Below are 21,439 nucleotides of genomic sequence, written 5' to 3'. Positions count from 1 at the left end.
CCAGGATCAACTGATTGTGCGGGAGGGACATGATAAGGGGTAATTTTGATTTGATAATTGGTGACACTGTGTTTATCAGTTCTTCGTTGCTATGAACCAAGGAAAATTGCCTAAGATTTAGAGTGTTGTTGATTGTACAACCAAGTGAGGATACTGTAAGACATGGTTTGTTTATTTTACATTATTCATAATCCCCAATAGATTGAAGGAGCTAAAGCGTACAATGACTGATAAGAAGAATGCCAAACTGTGATACAATTATTTGATGGAATATGGTGTGGCCGTATAAAAGGAAAGATGTTGAGAGGCATGTGATGAGCTGAATAAACCATGGGGACAATGTGTTATGCAAAATAAGCCAGAAACAGAAGAACTGATATGCAAAGGTCTCTTCCAGAAAATATTTACAAGAAAATTGGAGCCGAGATTTTGAGCCCTTATAGGAAGCCACACTTAGTGGTAAATATATTTCTAGATTCTGAGCTATACATGTATCCGTTGATATTTCCCCGGAACTTTGAATAACTGTGATGCCTAAGTCCCAGAAGTGTACTGCTGCAGCCCTGTGAGTTAACATAGACATATAACAATTTAAATAACAGTTAAAGTAACTGAAAAGGAGATCAGGCCTCAATTATAGTTAAAAATGGCACCAAATCTGGCTAGGTCTAAGGTAAATCAGAATATAGGGTAAAAGATTATTATGTATGTACCTTAGACCTTCACCTATTATATGAAACCAAAGGCAGAGAGGCTTATAATGTCTAGGACCTAAATTTTCAGTAATACATAATCTAAATCAACCTGTCTGGATAGCTCATTTAGAACTAAGCTCCTGGAGTCCAGAACAGGAATGAGACCTTGTAATTCTGTATAGCTTAATGTAATACCATGATATATATCAGACTATGGTGGGTTGATAATTAAGAAGTATTGGTAGAGTCCTTTGTGGTTTCAAAGAGGGGAAAAATGTATATATATATGTAACTATTAAATTTTCCCATACGGGAAACTCCCAATACCCTCTCAACCATTGGGGACTCCCAAGAAAATAGTCCAAGCTTTGGACTTTGAGGCTTGCCCTTATGAAACTTACTTCTGCAGGGGAGAAGATAAGACTACCTATAAAGAGGGCTAAGAGTTGCTTCTAGGAAACCTCTTTTGCTGCTCAGATGGGGCCTCTCTTTCTCTCTAAGCCCAACTATGCAAGGAAAATCATCACCCTCCCCTCTACATGGGACATTCAGAGGTGAAAATCTCCCTGACAACATGGAGCCGAACTTCCTGATTCTGGCCCTGGCTCTGTGAGATTGATGCCTTCCAAACCAAAAGGGGGGAAAGAAGTGTAATAAAATAAGGCATTGTGGCCAAGGAGATCAAATAGAGTCAAGAGACTATCCTGGAAGCTACTCTTTTGAAAGCTTCAGTAAGATAGTGCTAATTGCCATGATTTGCTAAACCCCAATATCTAGGGCTTGAACTAAAACTCGATAAAGGTTTCATGCACTAAGTTTGCTTTCCTGGAACCCATAATTCTCAGAAGATTCCTAGGTCAGATAAATCCTGAAAAACAGAGCATCCAGCCTCTTCAAGATTACAGATTGGTTACATGCCTTTTCCCTTTAGTGTTGACACCCTTTCTCAACACGAAAAAGTCAGAATGAGCATTGCCTAAAGATCCTGATAGTTTGGGAAAGGGATCAGAGGAGAAGGAGGGGGTATAACAGAGAAGAGAGGGTTTAACAAATGAGTATAAGTGTTGAATCACTATAACGGTACTCCTTCTAGCCTCCAGTGTTTTGGGGCAGCTGGAGGGAAGAATTTGAAATAGTGGAATAAACAGAATATGAAATAGCCCATAACAAACTCTAGGATATCTTCTGTAATCGCTTGTTTGGTGTATAGGGGCTCTCAGTAAAAGTTTATCAAATTAATGTTTACATTTTCATCAGGTACCAATGGATGTGCAATATAACTTATACAGTATTTATTTGTTAACTATGCACAACATAAATATAGCACATGTTATAAATTAGTTATTTCAATTCTCATAGCAGCCCTAAAAATTTGATATTTATTGTACTCATTTTACAGATAAAGAAATCAAGCCTTAAACAGATCAAGAATTTGCCTAAGTTTATGTGCCTAGTAAAAAGCATATCTAGAATACTATTCTGGGTCTATCTGATTCCAAAATACAAGTTTTAATCAGCATACATTACTTTCAGATTCCTATTCAATTTCGGCATTCAACTAACTCGAACCACCTACTCAGGAAACCTGATGCTGCGTTGCTGAGAGTGACCATAAATTCATATTCTGGTCTTACCTCAGTTATTCATGTTTTATTTCACTGTATCTGAGATTTAACTATAAGGAGGCATGACTGATTTTGTAGCAAACATGTCAAATATTATAGGTTGAACATATGAAATTCTAATATTTGACCATTTGTGACCTCTTCAAGTGGTAGTTTCATATATTTCAAACTAAATACCTATAGGAATGCCACTATTTGTCAGATTGCCACATCAGAATGCTTTATTCTTATTCTAACAATGCTCTTACTACTATTGAAATAAGTAAATTTGCATATTTAAATATTCTTGAAGCTCTCTTTCAGAAATCCCTCAGAACCTGTAGTGGAGTCTTTGTTCGTTTTTTCCTTTTTTTTTTTTTAATCATCAAGGTAAATTTGGTATGAGGAAAGATCTAGAAGATTGATATAGTCATGTCTAGTGAATATCACAATTGTTCAAGCCAGAGAATCAGACTGGGTCCCAAACATTCTGCAAAATAGCAAATTAAAAAATAATATACTTTTGTGGTATGAGTAAAATTCCAGAAAAGTTTAAAACAACATGAACTTTGTTGAGGTTTAAAGTATAATCTTTCATTCTGACTACTTTGTGGGAGACACCAAATATTTGGATATCTACCTTCTGATATTCATTTTAGCCATGATTCTACTGACTTTCTTTAAAACATCTGAGCAGCATACCTAAATATCTACAGACATAATATCTCTTCCTTTAGGGCTTTTACAATCTGCAATGAAAATATATTTATATATGTAGACTCAATTACAAGCAGGGTATATGTGACAAATGTCAAGTAAATGGTAGAAATAGAAAAGCTAATGTGAACTAAAGATGATTTTCTTAAGAAGGCCCTTGATATTTTCAGAAAAAGTTTTGCCAAAAAATTGGGGATTATCTTTGAAACAGAAATATCCACATGAATCTTCAGTGAGAATTTAGATTGTACATGGTAAAGTGCCTGAACTGTAGAAGTCATCCGATATGTATCAATCTTTTTTCTTTTGTGATACTTAAAAGCTTTGTAAATAGACTTGTCTTGGTTGTTTTGCATTTGTTTAATGCTACCATCAGTTTTAGCCTTTTTATCAGCGCTTACCTAGTATCATTTTATGGACTGTCCTCCTGCTTCCAATGCTAAAAACTCCTTCTATGCTAGACCTTTTCTTATAGGTAAATAACACATTCAGAGAGTTATTAATAAATATGATACTCCTAAAGAACAAGGGGCTTACTTTTATAAAATGGCTATGGATCTTAAATTCCACTGGACTGATATTTGTTATTTTGGGCAGATTCATGATTTTTTCTAAAGAATATATACAATTTTTACTCTAGGGCGCATGTCATCTCCTGCTGGAGAAGGTGGACAGTGTGGAGATGAGACAGGGAAGCCTCCAGAGTCCATCTACAACCATAGACTACATTGCTGTGGGGTCTTGGTCAATTGCTTAATCACCTGAACTTGTGGTATTCAAGACAGTTAAGACTGGTTAAACTCTGAGAACAATGTCTGAATACTCAGCAACTTTTATAGAAGCATTTGTGATATAAATTGTATTCATTAGTACTCTTATTATTGCAAAAAAAAGATAGGACTAGAAATTTCCAGGGGCAAATAAATAAAATATTATTTCTTCATTAATTTCTAATCCTTAAATTCCCCAGTTTGGATTAATCCACTGCTGACATTAGATTTACTGTTGATAATTTGTAAGCTTTCCAATGAAAAGCTGATAATTCTACCTCTGTACACCTTGTTAAGGTATTAGGAGCAACAGGGTGCTACAGAAGTTAAAACACTTTCAACAATTGTGACTATACAAGTTGTTTTAAATAGAAAAAATCAATTACCTTTTGTTAATATAAGTTATCTATTCAAATAAAATCTTTCCTTACATACTATAGAGTGACAGCAAGGCCATATTATCTGATTAAGTGCATATTATGAATTGATTTCCTTGCAAAATTAAAAATATTTCCATTCCCAAGTTTAAGGAAAAAGCAAAGAGAGAGCAGGTAGCCCACTAAAGTAGGTACCATGCCCAGCCTTGCATTCCATCCTTCCATATCAAGCCCAGGATTTTAGACCTCCATAGAAATAGCGCGAAGTTGTAGGTGACATGTTAATTTAAATATTCATTTTACTGAGAAAAACTTTCAAGAAATAAGATATTAGTCACCAAAGTATGTTCTTCATTTGAAAGCAAATATGACATAGTGAACATAATATGGACATGTATTATTTCCTGGACGGGACTATCATAAAGGTTGCTGTTTCATTTTGCTTGTTTTACAGGTTTGGTCTAGTTTTACTTTCCTCCCTATACAATTATATATATTCCTCACTTAAGGCAGTTAAGTTGTATATTATTGGAAATAATTAAGTTGTATATTATTGAATACATGAGATTTGTTTGAGCCGTGGAGAGACCAGGCTGTCAGAAGAGCCCAAAACACAAAAGAGAAGAATCACCTTGCTTCACCTGTCGGGACATTACACATTATGCTATCCAAAACGAATCATAAACAGTATTCAAACAAAAAAAAGAGGAATATTTTGAGAATCATCATGGCCCTTAAAATTGCTTGCATTTGAGGGATCAGTAAGGGGTATGGCCTGTAAATCTTTTTTTTTTTTCTGTCTGTTATATTTTTCTGTTTTCTTTTTATTTCTTTTTCTGAATTGATGCTAATGTTCTGGGAAATGATCATGATGATGAATATGCAACTATGTGATGATATTGTGAATTGCTGAGTGCATGTGTTGGGAATGTTTGTTTCTTGTAATTTTTTTTAATTAATAAGAACTTAAAAAAAAATTACTTGCATTTGTCTAAATAGCATTGGCCACTTCTTTCCAAAATCCCATGGGCCACATGGGGATGCTTTTGACTAGCACTCTGGGGAGAATGGGATTCTGAATGTGACACACAGTGACATGCAAATGTTGGAAGCTGGGCAAGGACTATGAAGAAGGCATCATGAAAGAAGGCATTATACACGGGGCATGTATAATGCCCCATGCTGTAGATAGTCGTTCATTACTGGTCATTCTTAAACAATATTACTGAGCATTTAATGGATTCTAAAAGTTCCAAGAAGATTGAGAGATAGCGCCATCTACAATGTTCTTAGGAAGGTCATTGTAGAAGAGGAGATTGAATAAAGATCATTACAGGGGGCACGGGTGGTTCGGTGATAGAATGCTCACCTTTCATGTGGGAGACCTGGGTTCAATTCCGGGACCATGCACCCCCCCCAAAAAAATACATACAAATATATATATATATATATATCATTACAGTTCCACATCAAATTAGAGTCATATGGAAAGGTGGCAGTCCAGGGTAGGGATTACTAGTTGTACTTGAAGGTGGGAACCTGGACAGGGTCAGGCCTAGGGCAAGGTGAGTCAGGCACTTCCCTCAGGTGCAAAATTTAAATGCCTGCCTTCAAATCTCAGTAATCAATATAAATTATATATATATATATATGTATGTATAAATGTATATACTGTATGCTGTGTGGTAGGAATCACATCTCATTCTTTTCCGGGTGACTATTCCACTTTCACAGCAATATTTATTGAATTTTTTTGTTGTTGTTTGGAGTGCACAGGCCGGGAATCAAACCCCCATTTTCCACATGGCAGCTGAGAGTTCTACCACTGAACTACCCTTGCACCTCCAAGGTACATAATATTTTAATGCATGATTTGGAAACATCAAAAGTAATACACAAATCTATGATGAAAAAACATCCAACAAGCAAAAAGGACAAGATCAATATTTTTTATTTTTCCCCTTTGTTTTGAGCTCCAATATGGGTTGACACAGCACTGAACACGGATGAGTCTAAGTGGTTTCATGAAGAATGAACAGAGATCTATGGGAAAAAGGGAAGGGAAAGAATAGTAGGTATTGGAAACAATGATGACAATCATGCTGGGCCGACAAACACAGATAAGGACAGTCTTTGACGAAATCGTTGCGGTCACACCTTGGCTAGAGACAAATATTTTTGAGCGGCATATACAGCACATAGGTGGTGGGTGAAGTCTGGGGCCCGAGTGAGAGGAGAGAACATGCAGAGTTCACAGGAGAACAAAGCAACCTGGAAACCACAAGATTGTACCCTTCAAGGATTTACTGTATAATGAGGCAAACGTTATCCCCAGGGGGTCATTAAAACTCCCGTGGCTTAATCCATGGTAAAAGCTTATGGAGCTTCAGACATAAGTTGTTCCTCTTCAAATACAATGTTGAAGAAATGTTTCTCCTGAAAAGACAGTCTGATTCTCCAGGTTTAACGGGAATATCCAGAAGCACTGTCACTTTTCTATTTCTGATATGAAACACTATCACCCCACCTTCAAATCAATGATTTGTATTTCTGACTTTTGTTTCTAGAAACTTGGCTTTCATGAAGATAAAGGTCAATAGAGTATTGCTAAGACTTTCAGACCAGTTACATTCATTCTTTCCCATAAATTAATAACCTGGACTTCTGATATAAATGAAATTGAGTGTATGGTCTTAAGCTAACAATTTTATGTTTAATCTGTGTAGGCTGATAAAATGCTGACTGAAAAGGCTGAGTTATGGTATCCAGTGAGAAAAAATATGTTACATTCTTATTAAACCTCTATGGCATCATCATATTATTACATAGCATGTAGTTGAAAAGAAATTTGAAAGTGCAAGCTCCAAATTGAGCAAGCACACCACCATTGGATTACTGATAATATGAGTGCACAGCCACACAATTACAGAAGATGTATCCATACCAATGCAAAGGGGAGATGGATAGTTCCAACGACGGACAGTTCCTGGCATACAAGAAATGTGGGAACGACCCTATTTAAAAGAAAACGAAATAAAATTCACTCACTTAAAATATAGTATTCAGTATTTAAGGGATAAATGTTAGTAAAAAATGGTTGTTTGGTTGTCCTTCTATTACAGATTTACATATGTAAAAAAATGCAATCAAGAAATATTAGAAAGAATTTCTACCAATATCTATTAATGAATAATAAACATTAAATTTTAAAAATCTCATAATCTTAGTGTTTCTTTTAACTAAAAACAAAACCTTATCATTTCCCTTTAAGTAGACTACATTTCTGCCACAGTCCTTTTCTAAGGCTTAAGGAGGATTATTGAATTGGGCAAAGTACATCTTTTTTCATCATCAGAAGTTATAGCTTTTGGTCTGAGAGGCTGAAAATGATTAAGAAATACTTATATTGATTCGAAAGGTAAAATGTCAGCAATATGTTATCTGCTCTTGAAATGATAAGTTTCATGGTTATCTATTGCTCATGTACAGGCTGCTGGAATATTATGGTTCAGCAAAGGAGTGGGTCAGTTCTTCCCTCATAAGAAGAAAAGGAGATTTAATATTCATTTTTTATTAGATAGCTTCACAAGCTGTCAAATTAACGTGGTTGAAATGAAATTAATCCTCATCACTCGGATGTCTCTTGTTCCTTTAAATAGATGAAGCTTTCAAAATTCAACCTTCAAAAATCTGTTCTATTATTCTGCTTTTAAAAATAAAAAAAAGCAGAAGGTTAAATTCTGAGATGTTTTGTGCTAAAATCTCTCTTAAAGTGAAGAGAAGGTGGTAAATAGGTAGCTTAAGTGTAGATTATTTTTTTCCTCCTGGTAGCTATGTGGCAGATCCACTTACTTATCTCATGAATTTCCATTTGCCAACAACAACTGATGCAGAGGCAGCTGAAAAACAAATCTTTAATTCACAGTAAATAACCCAAGCCATATTGTGAATGTATCAAACAAGAATTTGTACTAATGCACTTATAAATGACAACCTGATTCCCTAAGCTTAGAAACATTTCCTACCCCGTTCATCCACCCTAAAACTAATTTTCTCATACTTCCTGATATTTGTTAAAAGTAGCTACAACAAAGGAAGATTACATTTATTTTTAAAGAAGACTTTCTCCCAATATTTTCATACTAAAGTTAATGCTCCTGTATATATTTGTTCTCTCATCCACTAAAATTTCCACAATAAATTTGTTTAAGAAATATGTACAAATATAATGTGCAAAAGCCATTAAATATATTTATTGAAGACGACAATAAAAAAGTTATTTATTACCAATCTACGCCATTTTTTGCTATTAACTTTGGTACAAACCTTTCATATTAGTGATTCCATCTAAAATGTTTGTAATGAATGAAAAACAAGACAGGGCTCTGGTATCTATTTACTAGTTTATACCCAAATGGGGATTTTCATTTTTCTTTCTTAAAAGAATACTTAACAAGTCTATAGAAGATGGAAATCATACATTATTCAGATACTCAAGGTTTATTTTAAAAGTGTCATGTCATGGTACTTCTATGTCATGCCTGTGAATCTCCTAAACATATCTATTTGGAGACATTTGTATATAAAATACACCTGGAAAAATACTTTTCATGAATATTATGCAATTTATGGATGTTATCATTCAGATAATTAATTTGTTAGTCAAATTGGCAGTGTTAACATAAAAAAAAAAACAAAAAACACCAGAATCCTTTCTTGTTCATGTAAATGAAAAACAGCAACTTGTGAACTAAAAGCTTGACACTGTCTGTAATAAGGGAAAAAAAATAGCTTAGTTTGCATTTGAAAAACAGCTAATAAATGGCCCTATTGGTCTCTGCAGATGTGTGTTCATAGGTCTTTATCTCTAAGCAACATATTAAACAATGCATTGTAAGAAATGCCTTCAATAAGAATCCTTTCTATTTCCTTCTCTGAAGGCTGTAGAAATATCACTTATAAAAGAACGCTAACAGAAATTACAATGTGACCCCATAAACAAGGGGGAAGAACATGAAAATACATAAGAGCAAATATTAAAGTGTGGAAACTTGAAACAGAATAGAGAGAACATTCTATTAATTTGGGTTAAACCAATTATAATGTATGGGTAAAAAAGTATAAATATGGGACATCAGTATTTACTTAGGTAGGATTATTGACACATATTTCTTTCTCTTATACAAGTTAAGCCAAAAGAACAAACAATATGAGGTTTTCTTATTTTTGTTTTTTTCTTTTCTTCTTTCAGAACATGGCCCTAGAAATGAAGCACTTTGTGATTCCTGACATGTGAAGCAGAAAAACTTCGTCTTAAAGAATCAATTAAAATAGCCTTAGTTTGCTTGGTTGAAAACTAATTTAGATAGCAGAATTTTAGAAAATCTACCTAAGTGTTCACTATAGGAACACTTGTTCTACATTGCAAGGATGTGTCCATCATTTTATAGACACAGAGTAATTATCATAGTAACTACCCAGATCTATGTAATGTAGGTGACAATCTCATTTTTATAAAGGTGACTTTGTATACTGATAATTGTTTCTAATGACGAGCAGTAATATTTTCATTTATTGATGCATACTGCACATTTTAAAGATATTTTAAGTTTATACATGTTCTAATTCCTATATACGGTCCTACTTGATCTAGCTCTGCTGACGTTGCCAGTTTTTCTGCTCCTTCTTTTGCTCTCATATACTCTCCAGGTTCTCTCATCATGAAAGATAAGAGAATTAAGTACCCACATCATACGGTTGATCAAGAATTATGTGATATTTGACATGTGAAGTTTTGCACTTAATATGAACTCAATATTGTTCAGCATTTGCTGTTACTGTTATTTGTTTTTGTACTGTAAGTTGCTGTATTTTTTACAACTTTTTTCTGATGCTTCTTCAGGCTGTATTACTTATCTGCAGAACATGATGAAAATAAATACCCTTGAAAAATGATTTGTTACGTTGTAACATGGTCAGCCAAAAGAACTCTATTACCTAAGTTAACTCAAGAATAGAAACAAATAGGATTAAATATTTCTATGGGATTTTAGAATAAACATGTTTAGAATATCAATTTTTATTTGTGGCAGAGAGAATTATGTTAAGTGACATAGAGAAACTATTCTGGGAGTAAGCTTATCTGTGGTTAAACCACAAAATAAATAACAGAAAATTGACTACTCTTTCTATATATTGTTTTAGAACTAATATACTCCTTGCCAGAAATCATAACTTAAAATGCAATTTTGGAAACTTCTACTTCACATTTCTTAAAAATTATTCAAATCTATCACTTGAGCTCCCTGCACATACCTGGCACAAGGTAGACACTTGATGATTTATTGGATTGAATTATGTGAACAGTTTGCAAAGCAGAATAAGCATGCAATTCAGAAGTAGATCCGATAATTGAGTTGCCAGGATAGGATTTACAAAGGGACTGGGTAGAAACTTGTTCTTTCAGAATTTTATCTCCATAGTTATTTGGAGAGCATATATTTTGAAATAAAATAATTATGAAGATGAAATGCTCAGTTTAGGAATAGTGTTTTATCATTTAGAAACTATTTTCACATGATAATTAAGACTACCTGTTTAACATGAATACCTTGATCCATAAACCAGGTGAGGGAAAATAAATCAGTTCTTCAGGTGCAAATCTGGGGCTTTAGCTACAGAGAGCTGGTCAAGTATTATTACACTGAACAATTTTTATTAACAAGAACTCAAAAGAAAGATACCTGCAGTGTGTACCCAGGTTCGCACTGAAAGGAGAGCACATCATTCACCATGTATCGATCTCCTGTTTTGATACCATTGCTAGGAAGGGCTGGTTCTTGGCAGGCAGCAAGACCTACAGCTGTGGAAATGCAAATACTAAGAGTTATATATTATATGATATAAATAGTATCCTTGTTACTGAATAACAAGAAGTTTTTTTCTATTGTTCTCCTGCTATAGAAGTGAACAGAGGCTTGAATTCTATCTCTTAGTTTACAAAGAAGAGTTTAAATACATTTCAATCAGTTATAAGCTAACTCTTAAATATTAGTTTATTTCATCTTCATAAGGCAAGAGTTAAGGCTCTTTTTAATAATAAAATTTGTTACTTCTATGTTTAGTATAAAATACCCCAATCTTCAGGCATATACAATTTTAAAGGCCCTAAAAATTATTTCCAACTATATGTAAAACCATATGATGTTCCTCTCTTTCTGTTTTATTCAAGCATACTTACTAATTTGTATTTAAAAATTTAAGTGTGAATCCGGGAATTCCATCATTCCAGAAAAACACAGTATGAGAACAAATATTCTATATTCAATAGCTCTTTCTCTGTTACTCTCTCTCTTTTTAATGAAAGACAAAAAAAAATTCATGCATTGTCTCTTAGATAAGTAGAATAAACATTTAAAGATCTTGAAGCTATAATCAGGCACTATATTAAACTAAATTATCTTCAGTTAGGATACTCAAAAATAAAAAAATGCATCATGTCATATTGGAATCTAGCTTAAAATAGCAGGTAAATTAATTGTAAATATTACTTAAAATGATAGCTATCTGCATAAACCCTTCCTATAAGAATAAGCAAAATATGCTGCTATGATATTTTGTGTATGCAGAAATGCATTGGAAGAGCTATAAAGATTTGTTGACTGCAAATAATGTCTTACATTAATTTATTTGAATAGTATGAAACACTGAGGAATGGAGATAGAATAGGAGAGGGATAAGAGTGTGAAAGACTATAGATCCAGAGGCAAGGCACTGTATGAAATGGGAAGAAAAGATGTAGACAGCGTCAGCTCCATAATTTGCACAGCCCAATGCAAAACGTCTGAAATGCCATGAAAATGTCTGCTGTCCTGTCTTGCTCACAAGACTGAGTCCACATGCATGTAGCATACCTCCTCTGTGCACACTCATGCTCCATTGTCTCACTAGACTTCACTAACCAAACACAAGTTCAATGAGAAAGTTATTAAATCTGCATAGACTGCACACTTAGGAAACAGGCATTGATCTAGGCTTATGGATATGAACAGGCAGTCCTTAGAGATGTCAGATAAATGAAACTGAAAGTCAGGTTGTCGAGGAACAGGCATTGAGGTACACTACATCTGTCTGCTTGGTATGCAGCTCATCATAAAGATCCTCTACTTACTTGCTTTTTAAAGCCTGAGGTAGAGCTTGTTGGAAATGCAGACTCTCGGGCCCTGACTCAGATCTGCTGAGCCATAATCTACATGTTATCACCATTTAGATAATTCTTACGCATTACATTTCAAAACCATTCACCTGCTTTTCCCTTAGTCGTGAGAATATGAAACAAAGAAACAAAGTGCTTCCATTTTATATTAGTTTCTTCATTTGGGAATAGTATAGTAATCATGTTACTGGTACATAAATTAGCCTGATAATTTCAAGCCATAGAACACATTGATTCTATATGGAATATGTATATATGAGGTATGCCATGAAGTTATTTCATTGCCTTTTTTTAAGGCGAAATTGATTTCCCCCTCAATGGCTGCACTTTAAAAAGCATAAAACACCATATACATAAGTGGCAATATTTTTTATTTCTAACTTGGAATTCCAAACCATTTGGGGCTTTTCATAGAAGATAAAATTGCTGAGTATGGAAAAATATAATCACTTAGGTGTTTAACTTGTTCTATTAGTGTAAATCTAATTTATTACCCCCTGTTTTTAATGTTAGAATATAGATTATAGCTATATTTAAATTTCATTTTTTTTTCTACTAGGATTTGGCAGGTTTGCCTACCATACATCATTTAGTGTTTAATTTCACCTTGAAAAATTTATTTAACATATTCTTGGTATTAAATTTCCAACTAAAACTTGGAATACTAAAAGTCTAATCTATGATGATATCATATAACCACCATTTTAGGACACTTCAAAACAAATATACAGCAATTGTGACAGGGACAAGAAAGTATCAATACCAGAACAACTCTCAAGAAAGGAAGGGGAAAAGTACTTTATAATTTTAAAAAATAAAGCATGACAGGTAATTGAAAATCAAACCCCAGATACCAAATTTTCTGTTCTTTTATGCAAAAAATAGAGTGTGTGTTTACTTATTTATTATATAAGCTTAATATATAATGATTTATATTGTATATTAATTTATGTTTTTCTTCCTTCAACTCTTTGTCTAATCCCAATTCATTCTCTTAAAAAATAACTTACATTACATCTATAACTGCTGGGATTAGAGCAAATTTCCTAAACATAATGAAAACAAAAAATCATGCTAATCTGTGTTTAATTGGTTAGACATGTCAGTAGTAATATACAGACCACAATATTTGAAATATCAAAAGATACATCTTTCCTTCTTATCACCCCTTTCTCCTTCCCTTTCTTTATCACTCATTTAATGTATACTGAGTGTCATTATATATCCATTATATGTTAGGAGCTAAGAAAATAAATAGAATGTAGGAGTACATTCTAGCAATAGCATTTAACTGGTTACTATATCTATATCCAGAAACTTAGCTACAGAATGGATGAGTGATTGATATGATCATGCACATATATTTACTGAATTATCTTGGACTAGAGCCCAACTATTTTCTATTCATTGCATTTATCTCCTCAAGATGCAAAAATCCACTTGCAACATAAGATGAATTCAACTCAGTGAAAAAGCAGATATTTGTTCTGAATAAATGACATAAAACAGAGGGACTTTCTTTTATGAGTGAATAGAGCCCTACCCCAATACCAGAGGGGATAGTTAAAGATGTGGCAGATACAGAATGAGAAAACAATTGAGATGAAAGAGTAACATGTTAAAGCATGGCACAGAGCTGAAAGTATTAAAATATGACACAAGGAGAGAGTAATAATTTCCTGTATTATAAAGACATGGTGTAATAATCTTTATAAGGAAAAAAACAGCGATGTACATTACGAACTCAAAGAAGAAAAATCAAAATGGGCTTGGGGTACCTCTAGGGATATTAGCAACAATGTAATGCAAAAAGTCAGTAACTTGGAAAACAGGATTTACTTTTGAATTGTGGATGGACAGAAAGTGGTATGCTGAAGAATGTTTTGGTACTGTTTTATATTTAATCATTGTACTAAGCAATATATGAAGTAAAGAAGATTTGACATGAAGAAGGTAGGGTGATGTATGATGATAAATATGAACTGGAAAGAAGATATATTAATTTCTTGGCTGCTAAAACAAACACCATAAAATGGGATGGCATAAAGAATGGGTTTTAAAGTTAGCAGAAACCCAAAATTGTATCAAAAGGGTTTTGCTTTCTCCTTGAAGACTGTGGCGTTGTGGACTGCTGGTGAGACCTGGTCCTCGGTCCTTGGTTTTTCCATCACATGGCCATGCACATGGCCATCTCCTTTCTACTCCAATCTTATGACTTCCAGCTTCTTGATGCTCCCATGGCTTCCTCTCTTCCAACTTGTTTTGCTTGTAAGGACATCAACCATATCACATTAAGGACCACAATCATTCAGTTTGGGCACGCCTTAACCAACAGCATCTCTTATGATCCTATTTACAAATGGATTCACATTCTTAGGACCAAAGGTTGAGACCTTAACATGCATCTTGAAGGGAACATGATCCAATCTCCAACAGAAGGAAAAGTTATATAACTGTATATTTCATTTTCAAAGAAATGTAAAATGTAAATGCAAACCTCCCTTCATGAAAAGTTTTAGAAGAATCATGCTTCACTTCAGTGAAAACTTTATTTTATGTTGTTAAGCATGGCTGGCCATATCAAATGACAGACAAATTGTAAGAACAGTCATTTAAAAGATGTTTATTTAGACATGGAAACAGGCATCTAGGAAGGTATATACAAATGAAAGAACTACTCTAAAGACCTACAGAATGAAGATGTGACACACAACCATATGATCAGAAAATTCAAAATTAATTTTATAGTAGAGACATCTATAAAGAGTATATTTTCAGATGATAAGCAAAATATGTACATGAAGAATTTCTACTTCTTACAAATCATAGTATACTACTGTATACCACAAACGGTAATAAAGCAAATATAATATAGAAAACAATGTTTCTTTAAAAGATAGCAAACCACCGGATTCGGAATCACCTGGCATCCTAATTAAATGTGAACACAACTGTACCCATCTTAGACTTTCTCAAGCAGAATCCACAGGATGGATATTAGTGCAAGGAAATCTGAAGTTTTAATGTTCCCCAAGAAATTCATGTGCATAACGTTTAGAATCTTAGAATCACTACTAAAAAGAGACAAGTAACAGAAAAAAGCTTTATGAACCACGATGTTTTATTTAATGTCATCACAGATATATTTATTTGATGATATTAAATATTAAACTTTGGACATTTTAAACGCCAGACTAATTTGGCTGAAAATACAATTAAAGGTTTCACCCACCACTGATCATAAAATGTGAACATTACGAACATACTATAACAATAAACCTCATCAAGTTCTGGAACTTATTGTAACTATTCCAAAACTATTAGGCAAACTTGAAAGACTAGTTAGCTTAAAATCTGTATATGAAAATTACTTTGAAACACATGATAAACATGTATTTTTTATCAATTACTTAGAAAAGGATAGTAAGGCTTATTTAGATATAATGCATTGAAATGTCTGAAGAAGTTTCTTGTACTTGGCATTGTGTTCATATATGTGGACTTAAACCTCAGAAACTTCAAAAAATATATGCTATTCTAAGTAAAAAGCTCAAAAGTACAATGAATGGAGTCATCAAAGAGAGAGGAAAGCAATTCCAAGTGGAGAACTTCATAGCATAAAATTATCTGTCTTCTCCAAAGATATGTCCAGTGGAATTTCATTATTGTATCTACCTCTCAGAGATTCACCAAAGATATTAGTGTATTAAAAACAGTGAGAAATCCAAATGATGCATCTTCTTCATCTTCATTTAATTCTGATTTCAAATATTTATTGAATCTTAGAATAAATTACCACCCAACAATAACACAGGGAACTAGAGAATAATTTGAGAAGCACTGATCTTTTTCATAGATGCCAATGTCAAGTCTCAGAGAGTTTAAGCAATCTATACAATGTTATAAGACCTGAAAATGACATATGTGGTTAGAAAAAACCAGGTTTTATTAAGCACAGTATTTCACCCACCCCAGTACCATACAGTATAGTTCTATTAAGTGTAAAATTTTCCTGCCACCAACTTCCTTATCTTTTTTAATTAGACTACAAAATTCATAGGGATAAAAACTGTTTCTTGTTATTAGTATACATCTGCACCTAGCATGTTGGCTGGTATAAGGAAATATATATTTGTTGAATTAATAAATAGACTAAAAGTATGAAGAATTTTGGCAGGTATAGGTCAATCTTTAGCTCAAACATATTTTGACTGTTAAATAATGATTTTCATATTTTTCTTCAATAAAGAACTAATACTGTGAAATAGGTTGCTCTTTAGTGAAAAACATCTCTTTAAGAAATGACAGATTAAGAGTGCACAAGACATATCATTCCATTCACTCCTCTCTTGCAGTAAAAAGTGGAACCTCCAGTTTTATATAGCATTCTAAATTATATGCATATGGTCGCTATGAATTTTGTGTATTTTTCGTGAATGGAAATTAATTATTAAGGATGTAGTTATGTCAGCCCTTTTTCTCCATAGAGCTGTTTATTACCAACTCCAGCAATTTTCTACACGTGCACATTTATTAGATAGACACATGGTCAGAAAACTCAGACTATTAAATTTAGTTGGAATTTAAAAATGTCAAACATTAGGCTTGATCTTAGTCTCGATTACACAAAAATAATATTTAACAATGCATGCACTGATTGAACTTTCTAGGATTTGTGAGTAAAAGGTCCTGTCATGGTTAGGGACAGGTGTCAACTTGGCCAAGTTGTGGTACCTGTTCATCTGACTGTGCAAGCGCTGGCCTGTCTGTTGCAATGAGGACATTTCATAGGATTAGGTCATGATCACATCAGCTACATCCACAGCTGATTCCATTTGTAATCAGCCAAGGGGGAGTGTCTTCTGCATTAAGTGATGCTAAATGCAATCATGGGAAGCCTTTTAAGGAGGACTCAGAAGAGACAGGTTCCATTCCTGCTTTGGCTGGTGAGCCTCTCCTGTGGAGTTCATGCAGGCCATCCACTGGAGTCATCGGCTTCGCAGCCTGCCCTGTGGATTTTGGACTCTGCGTTCCTACGGTCACATGAGACACTTTCATAAATTTTATATTTGCAAGTGTTCCCTGTTGATTCTGTTTCTCTAGAGAACCCTAATTAATACATCTTGGTATCAGGAGTGGTTCTTAAGGAATAGAATCTTAAAAATGGGTTTTTATGAATGGTTTTCTACTCTGACTGGACTCAGACACACTAAGGACTCTGATTCCCGTAATCTGAATGATACTCCCAATCCATGGACTGAGTTGGCAAAGGAGATAGTCAAAATATCATCATTCGATTCTCCTAATGCTTCGCTTATATGAAGCCAGACTCTGGGGGATAATGTTTTGGACACCTTTACAGAGTTTTGTAGAAATAAGAGTTATAGAGATGTTGGTTGGTTGTTGTTAGATACACTGTCTACATTAAAGGGAACATGGAATGGGTAGTGGAAGAAGGTAGTGATAAATATGAACTTCGACCACGTGATCAGTTACAGAAACGAGGACTGTAATGCTGTTTTGTTCGTGTTATACTATTTAAGTTGTAAGATATCAAGTTTAAGAATGAATGTTGCCCAAGGATTTGCACCCTATTCTGGAGAGATTTAATGTGTTTCCAGTTGTATGCGGGATGGTTGAGTATTGTCAGGTAAAAGAAAAAATGTGTGCTTATTTGTTTTCATTTGGAGATTGAGTATGGTCTAAGGTGATATATATATATATCACCTATATATATATATATAGGTGCCAAGTTGACAAGGGGTGGACTGTCATGGTTAGGGACAGGTGTCAACTTGGCCAAGTTGTGGTACCTGTTCATCTGATTGGGCAAGCGCTGGCCTGTCTGTTGCAATGAGGACATTTCATAGGATTAGGTCATGATCACATCAGCTACATCCACAGCTGATTCCATTTGTAATCAGCCAAGGGGGAGTGTCTTCTGCAATTAGTGATGCTAAATGCAATCATGGGAAGCCTTTTAAGGAGGACTCAGAGGAGACAGGTTGCATTCCTGCTTTGGCTGGTGAGCCTCTCCTGTGGAGTTCATCCAGGCCATCCATTGGAGTCATCGGCTTCGCAGCCTGCCCTGTGGATTTTGGACTCTGTGTTCCTACGGTCACGTGAGACACTTTCATAAATTTTATATTTTCAAGTGTTCCCTGTTGATTCTGTTTCTCTAGAGAACCCTAACTAATACAGTCCCATTTATGTTTAATGAAATAACAATGGTGGTAACTTCTTAACGTCTTCTTAGCTTGCTTATTTTGTGTTTCAGATACACTCGTGGGAATAATTATCACATCAAATGTGGATATTTGATATAAGTGAATATATGTACACATATAAATGCATAAAAATGATTGACACTCACATGTTCTCTGTTTTTTAATTTAAAAAGCAAATATATGATATTTAGATTTAATTCAAATCCATAAAATGATAGGCAAAATCCACAGATAAACTGAAAAAGTCATGCAATTTTATTGAAATAATGTTTTTAGTAAAATAGATCCATAATCCCAGTACATTTCTCTTGTGCTCCTGTACTTGGGTCAGCAAAGTAGGTACTGTGACCACAATCTGGCCATGCCTAATTGTTTACATATTTTTCACGGGTGTTAAAATATTTACTATCTGGTCCTTCAAAGAAAAATTAGCTGACCACGTATTTTATAATATTCCATTTTATTCTTAAAGTATAATGCTACATTATTTGAGCTCACACTAAATTTTGAGCAAGGCAGACCAAACGTGTACCTATTATACCACAGGCATCATTATTTTGTTTGTGTCCCCGCTTCTTCTGTAAAATCAGATCCTTAAAATGAGTGATTGTGTTTCCCTAAGAACTAGAATAGCCTCAGTAAATGTTCTCTTTTTAATGACTACATGCACCATGCCCATCTATGGAAAATACAAGGCAGTTCATAAATATGTAATTCTTTTTTTACATATTAAAATAGTTATAAAGGTTTCTATTTAAAATTTAAAATTGGATGTCAAAAGAAACATATGATCACAGATCTAAACTGGGTTTCTTTAAACATTTTCCCTTGATTGGTTATATCACGTAATGAGTAAATCGTGTGAAAGCAAACAAATGAGCCAGCACAATTTGTTGAGCTGTTTAGGAAGATTAAAGAAAGAGTCAGACTTGGAGGGAGGGGGGATTCTAATATTGCCTATGATTCCAAAGAGTTCATCTAATTGGGTACAAAAGACAAATAATCCAATAGAAAATCTGTGCTATAAATGAAGCACATGTCCAATAAATCTCACAAAAAAATAGCAGTGAAAGACGAAGAGGTGATATTTTCAGAGAAAGTTTAGAAAGGGGTACAGCTTGAACAGTGTTTGAAGGGTAATTAGAAAAGGTAGGAACAGAACAGTAGATGAAGAGAATATAGTAAGGATTTGTTTGAAAATGAAAATTTATAAAGCATGTTAAGGGGACTACATCTGTCTGAATTAAAAGAAAACAGGGGGAGATAAATCAGTTGACACATTATGAAGAGTCTTGGCCAAGATAAGGAGGCTACAAAATGGCAAACCGCTGAAGGGTTTTTAGCGTGGTAACTGATGTCATGATCAGTGACATTACAGAAAAGAAAAATTAAAAGTGCATCGAAAGAGGCCAGTTAGAATAGGATTTGACAATGAGTGTGGCTGTTGAATCACTGTGTTGATATTTCTTCTAGCCCCCAGTATTTTGGAGCAGCTAGAAGGAAAAATCTGAGATGGTGGAATGGTAGCCCATGCCAAATTCTGAGATACGTTCTGTAACTTCTTCTTGAAGTGTACTTTGAAAGTATTACTTTTTTTCTTTATTTGCTTTGTACATGTTATATGATACAATAAAAAGTTAAAAGAAAAGAAAGGCCAGTTAAAGTTTTCACTTTAGTTCATGAGAATGGCAAGATTATGGAGAATAGATATTTAAAAATGAAAACTAAAGAAGTGACCTAACAAGAAAGTGGCAATAAAAAGCTTTATTGCTGATTATGTTTATGTTAGGAAGTATTTCAAAATTCCAAGATTCCATGTTGAACTGTGATGAATTGCATAGGAAAAGATGTTTGATCTCATTTCCAATTATCACACAGTATATAAGAATAGGCAACATTGGTGAAGGGAGGCTGAGAAAAATTCAAAAGTTTGGGAACTGGCCCTGTCCTCATTTGCACTTTCAAACCTCTTTACTTTTTCCCACTCATAGTTTTTCCTACCATCTAATTCAATTCCATTTATATGACTCAAATCCACTCCCCTCTGTCTAGAGCCTTGATCACAAATTCTGAGAGGACTGACTTTCTCATAAATGATTAATTGGTGGTTGGCTAAGTCACATATCCATTAGTTATTATTTGTTCCATTTCTAGCATCTTTATTACCTAATTACTTATCATCAAAAATTTGCAAGAACTGTGATAGAATAAATAATTCTTGCAAGTTTTAGCATCCAAGACATGACTTTGGTAGAAAAGCATCATAAATTTTAAAGCTTATAATTTTAAAAGAATATCCTAAAACTGAAGAAGTGATTTAAAAATAGAGTAATCTTAATATTCAAGTAACCACAACTTGCTAATAAAATAAAATATTTCAACAAGCATGTCCCTACTGAACTATACTCTCTGGAGGAAAACCCCTTTAGATTTATCCATTATCTGGACATAGAGTATTTATAAGAATACAGAAGGTAAAAGCAGAGAATTGAATTCATCGTAACAATTTATGTATGTACAGAAAATGTTAGTCTAATATCTATTAAATAATTTCCATGTAATTTTCCTAAATTTGGACACATTAACCCACTATTTGAACAATTTTAGTTTTCTACAACTTCATACTTCTCTGCATGTACACTTTATAGGCTAGCCTCATCTAAACCATATAGCACTTAAAAAAAATAACTAAAAAACTATTCCTTACAAAACCATAATGAGAAGCTGCATTACACAGTAAATCAAATACCATGAACACATGCCCGGCACAAGAAATACACTCAGAAAAAAACCCAGTAAGAACACTATCCTGATGTTAGTTTTCAGGTTTCTTC

At 33.9% G+C, this 21,439-nt stretch overlaps 1 protein-coding gene across 1 annotated transcript in view; it reads right to left on the bottom strand.

Moving 5' to 3' along the window:
* CSMD1 (CUB and Sushi multiple domains 1) overlaps nt 1–21,439 on the bottom strand; it is a 519,811-nt gene that overhangs the window by 256,604 nt on the left and 241,768 nt on the right. Inside the window, 2 exon segments of the mRNA XM_077151716.1 lie at nt 7,108–7,177; nt 10,907–11,025. Coding sequence (XP_077007831.1) covers nt 7,108–7,177; nt 10,907–11,025 — 189 coding nt within the window.

This window comes from Tamandua tetradactyla, chromosome 3 (genome assembly GCF_023851605.1).
Source record: "Tamandua tetradactyla isolate mTamTet1 chromosome 3, mTamTet1.pri, whole genome shotgun sequence".
Lineage (NCBI taxonomy): Eukaryota > Metazoa > Chordata > Mammalia > Pilosa > Myrmecophagidae > Tamandua > Tamandua tetradactyla.
Note: the sequence above shows the minus strand (reverse complement) of the source record. Positions and strands in the feature narration are given on the sequence as shown.